At 39.7% G+C, this 5590-nt stretch overlaps 1 protein-coding gene across 1 annotated transcript; it reads left to right on the forward strand.

Annotated features, from left to right (window-relative positions):
* The first annotated feature begins 1225 nt into the window (after positions 1-1225).
* LOC128997609 (uncharacterized) lies at positions 1226-3824 on the forward strand. The gene is made up of 2 exons (XM_054423248.1): positions 1226-1353; positions 2126-3824. Exons 1-2 carry the CDS (start codon positions 1226-1228, stop codon positions 3822-3824), a joined length of 1827 nt encoding a protein of 608 aa, XP_054279223.1.
* Positions 3825-5590: the final 1766 nt, after the last annotated feature.

The raw sequence follows: 5590 nt of genomic DNA on the forward strand, positions 1-5590 counted from the left end.
CACTTTATGTATGTACTACCGATCACTGAGATCATAACACGCGGTGAGCGTAGCTGATTTCCGTTTATAGCCTCTCTAGGTCAGCTGTTTCAGTCAGCTGTTAGTACAAAGCCAAACGGTGTTCATTGTGGAACATCCGGAACCGACTCAAAATACGGTATTCCATTTAAAAGCCGTACAAGCTCTATAAATCCTCTGATATTTTATATTCGCTCATCTAAATATTCGTTTGACAGCTCTTGAACACAAATAGTGTCCACTTAACAATATTAAATAGTTGTTAATTTTTCATTTATGTTTTCTATTTGTCACTGATTGTACATAAAAGAGGCTAACGTAAAACATTTTTATAGGCTAACCACTGTGTATAAATACGTTTGAATACAAAACAAACCATTAGAGTAATACATTTATCCACTATTGTTATGTATTGTTGAAACTAACTTTTCTTTGTTAACAACATTGTTTAGCATTTATTCATGTTTAATGCTTATCATAACTTTTTTCTTTTATGGTTTCATCATTGTAGATTTTTTTTGAACTTATTGTAAGGTAATTCATAATCTAAACAATGCCTGGACCAATCAAGTTTTCCACGTATGAACGCTCCACTGCTTTAATCAAAGCAAGGTTTGAGAAAATTCTCACTGCAGTAGAAGCTGTAGCTAATCTACCCCCTCCTCTCAGCCAGGTCAACTTAAGAACCTTAAGTAGTTATGCAAAAGAAATAACTAAAAAACGTGCTGACTTTGAAGGTAACCTTCAAAGAGTTCTTGAAGGTTTGGCCCCTGAAGAAGCTCCAACCTCACAACTGTCTAATGATCAAGATGATATCAACTATGTTTATATCAAAATTCAAAGCATTATTGAATCCTTGAATCCAATTGACGAACCACGCACCCCTTCTGCACATAGCGAGCCAGGTTCAGTTTTTACTCATGCGTCAGTAAATATTAGGCTCCCGAAGCTGGAACTAAAACACTTTGATGGCAATCCATTACAATGGGTTAGTTTTATTAACCTCTTTGACTCTAGTGTACATAAAAATGTGAGTGTGTCTAATGTGGCCAAATTTCAGTACCTTTTAAGCGTTGTGTCGGGAGAACCCCTCAGCTTAATTAAATCCCTTAACATCACCACTGCGAACTACTTAGTTGCTTATCAACTCCTTCGTGACCGTTATCACAACACAAGGCGGCTCACCACACTGCATTTAAACCAGATAATGGACCTGCCTAACATTACCTCTGGTTCTCTCCATCAACTTAGGGGATTCATCAACTTGTTCTACGAACATAGTGAGGCCCTTAAAGCCCTCGATTGTGATGTCTCATCTAACTCTAACCCCTTACTGTCAGCATTGATATTACGTAAAATAGACTCAGACCTTCGCAAAAAACTTGAAGCTTATAGGTCTACTCAAGACCATGAAGCACACACTCTGCCGGAAGTGACGGAAAGTATAACATTCCTCAATATCGAATGTGATCAAGTGGAAGACGCTGGTTTGCACCTAACTCACTCTTCTATAAAGACTAATTGTGGTCAACCCTCTAAATTCAAAGGCACAAAGTCGGTCAAATTCTCCTCTGACCGTCCCAGCAAGACTGTAGCTATGCTTACCACTCACAAGACGCAATCGTCTACCTCTTGTTTTGACTGTGGTAAACCAGACCACAAAATTTATGTTTGCCCTTCCTTTAAGGGTAAAACCCCTCAACTACGATATCAAATCGTAAAAAAGAGAACAGATGCATCTCTTGTCTCGGCTACCATGATAGCAAGGTATGCAAATCTCAGGCTACTTGCTACATTTGTCATAAAAGACACCATAGCCTGTTGCACGCGCACTTTCAACAACCCTCAGCTGACGTCAAACCTCATAAGGTACCTAAAGACAATCTCTCTCCCGCTAAAGTAGCTACAGCCATGACCTCTCAATCTCAGTACAGTTCTGAATCCACTGTGCTCTTAGGTACCTTGTTGGTACAATTGACCTCCCCTCAAGGTACTACTCACGTCTTCCGGGCTCTCTTAGACTCAGGAAGTATGTGTAATTTTATTTCTGAGCGTGCTGCTCAATTGCTGGGTGTCAAGCGCACACATTCCTCTGTTCAAATAACAGGTATTGCTCAAACGGCTACTTCTACCCGAGGACTGACACACTTGACCACTCTCTTCCACCAACCACTCTCTCAGACCTCACCATGGCAACTCAGCACCCCTTCCTCATTTTAGATAGGATTTCTATGGATTTACCTAGAGCAAAACTGACCCCGGAAGTGTTCCACAAAGCCAAAGCCTACACACTAGCTGACCCTACGTTCCACTTACCTAGTAGTGTAGATGTTCTGTTAGGTGGAAGTTTATTCCCACAGTTACTCACTAACGAAAGCCACTCGCTTGGTCCCAACCTCCCCCATGCTGTAGGCAGCCATTTTGGATTCATTATAATGGGACAAGCACCATGTACGTCAATCACTCCTCTTTCAACACATTATTCTGTATCCATGCTCTCTGTCAATGACACAGAGTTACATAACTCGTTGCAAAGGTTCTGGTTGCAGGAAGAACTACCTCCATGCAATAAACGGACAGCGGAAGAAGAACTTTGCGACAAACATTTTGACGCCACTCACGCTAGAGATTCAGACGGACGTTACATTGTCAGTCTTCCATTCAAACAGGCTCACCCCCCTCTTGGAGCTTCTAAGCTTGCTGCGGAGCGTAGATTTCGCGCACTGGAACACAAATTCCGATCTCAGCCTAATTTCTCGGAACTTTATCATGAGTTTATGAGTGATTACCTCTTAGCAGGTCACATGGAAAAGGTTTCCACCATTGACTTATCTCAACCTCATTATTTCCTCCCTCACCATGGGGTACTAAAGGATACTAGCAGTACCACAAAGCTACGCACAGTTTTTGATGCTAGTGCGCAGACTAGCACAGGTATCTCTCTAAACGACGTCCTTCTCACTGGACGAAAACTCCAAACAGACATTTGTGACATTTTACTAAATTTTAGAGTCCATAATGTTGTTTTTACCTGTGACATACGGCAAATGTACCGACAAATTCGAGTCCGCCCAGAAGACCAGAATTTTCAGCTGATCCTATGGCGTGAAGACCCCTCTCACGAGCTTGACATCTACAAGTTGACAACAGTGACCTACGGCTTAAATAGTTCCCCCTATCTGGCCATAAAGACCTTGGGGCAACTGGTGAAGGAAGAAGGTGAAGCTTTCCATAACGCAGCCAGAATCATCATCTCTCATTCCTATGTTGATGACATCATCACAGGCTCTGTTGACGAAGAATCAGCCCTCCAACTCCAGGGTCAACTCATCGCCCTCCTGAAGAAAGGTGGATTTGAACTCCAGAAGTGGTCGTCAAATTCCCCTCGCCTACTGGAAGCAGTTCCAGAAGATCATCGTGAGACACCTGTCTTTATGCAAGATCCAGAGCAACCTCATTACTCCATCTTAGGACTACACTGGTCACCTACTACGGATTCCTTCTCCTATCACTTGGACCTACCCTCCGGCGCTTGTACTAAGCGTCAGCTACTCAGCAACATCACAAGAATTTACGACCCTGGTGGTTTTTTCTGTGACTTTGACATGGACTACTCCTTCTTCAGATCTTCATGCTGGAGACCTCATCCTACTTCAGGAGTCATCACCCCCCTTCAGTGGCCCCTGGGACGCATCACCGCAACACATCCCGGAGACGATGGTATAGTGCGTGTGGTGGACGTGCGCACCAACCAGGGTACATATCGAAGGCCTGTCTCAAAGGTCTTCCCTCTTCTCATAGACTAAGTGTCTTAGACATGCCGGCTTGTAGACAATCATTTGTTGAAGCCTACAATGCTTCAAGGCGGCCGGTATGTTCAGTACGGTTTTGTAAATATGTTAATTAGTAGTCTCATCATCAATCATTAATTTTATTAACATTTAATTAACAGTGTGCATAGGTTTTCAACATTTATTTGTGTGTTAGTCACTTATTTTAAGTCTGTAAAATGTACTCTACTCTACTCACACACACACACACACACACCATGGCAATTCCCTCCCCCACATTCTCCTTAAAATCATACGATGCCTACGTCATATGGCGTGATATATCTCTGTGTCTTTCCCTCTCATGGAAAATTCAAATTTCCCCACCATGATTTTTTTTCAGTTAGCGTCTAAAACCTTCCTCGATCGGACCTATGTGCCGCACCGCGCCGTTTGTCTGGCAATCTCTCGGTCTTTTGACCACCTCGTGGTGGAAGTGTCCCCACTTTAAAAACTATCTCTTAATCAGTGAATAATAGTACTAAATTTCCCATTTCGAAGTGTGTAGTGCATCTGAACTTCCAGATCTTCTTGTGTGTCCCTCAGAGTGGTGAGCTCACCCAATCCCCATTCCCCCTACTACTTTCCAGTGTTGGATTTTCTTATTGAAAGGTATGTGACATTGTTTTTTTCTCAACTCTAATAACTCTCATATCGAACAAGTGGGTTGATGTCAATGACGCCTCGTGTTAAAAGTGTTCACGCCTTTCCACTGCATCTGCAATTTCAAAAGGGATAAAATTATTGAAGAAAAAATTTCATTGCATTGCATAAATATTACTTACAGTTCATCTAATGTATGTTTTTAACAGTTTTACTTATAAAAAATCTAATTTTTTATTTTACCAAAATGAAAATAATATTGTTTCTACTTTGTTGCACTATGGTTTGCAGGGCATATTAATGAGCTTTATTCAGGACTTGGCAGATCATACCAAAGTGGTTTGTAACTAATGATTCACAAATTTGTACCTGAAAAAAATTGTATTGTATGTAATTCTGATACATGCATTTGGGTTCTACTAATTGTTTCTATAGTATGTGGTTCTATTTAAATAAATCGTTATGTTTTTAAAAAGTTGCTAAAGATTTTTGTTGTTGAGTATGAAAATATGTGTAAAACCTTTGGTAAAACTTAAAAGTAATTTTTATCAAATTCAAACATACATACATTATGAATATTTTCTTAAATAGATTTTATAATGATGTATAATATGACATTTAACACCACTAGTACACAGTTTCACTAAACTTACAATCAATGGCGAGCCGGTTTTGATCAGGAAATAAATTTAAACTACGAAGAGGTTTTGAGATGCAAATTGTTTGAATAATAAATAGCTGGACCATTCATCCTATCTTGTTGACCTTGCTTGAGAAGATTAAATTCTAAAAATATACGCTAGCTATTGAACTCTTCTCGGAAGTTACGGTTTTGGATTTCTTGACTTAAGTAATTATTTATAATTTATTAGTATTATTCTTCAGTACTTCCTTTTCAGCAAGTACTCTTTAGTAACAAATCTGAACAGATAACATTATATTAGCAGTGGATTCCATTTCCATGAATTTAGTCACAAAATGCTTCACTTTTTCTACACAACAAGTATATTTTTTCAGTTATTTTATTCCTTTACCATTATGAACTGTAAAAAACACCCAAAAAAAAAATAAGGTGACAATATATGGTTACACGTCAGTATGGGTTGGTAAATATTCATTTACGATGGATTGCAGAAAAT

Source organism: Macrosteles quadrilineatus, unplaced genomic scaffold, assembly GCF_028750875.1.
Source record: "Macrosteles quadrilineatus isolate MER2022 unplaced genomic scaffold, UCM_ALF_1.0 Scaffold_6__1_contigs__length_79288215, whole genome shotgun sequence".
NCBI classification, from domain to species: Eukaryota; Metazoa; Arthropoda; class Insecta; order Hemiptera; family Cicadellidae; genus Macrosteles; species Macrosteles quadrilineatus.

Coding starts and splice junctions, on each gene's coding strand:
- LOC128997609 (XM_054423248.1), top strand. CDS start 1,226: ATGGACCTGCCTAACATTACCTCTGGTTCTCTCCATCAACTTAGGGGA. Junction 1,354..2,125: donor TCTAACTCTAACCCCTTACT/GTCAGCATTGAT, acceptor TTCAAATAACAG/GTATTGCTCAAACGGCTACT.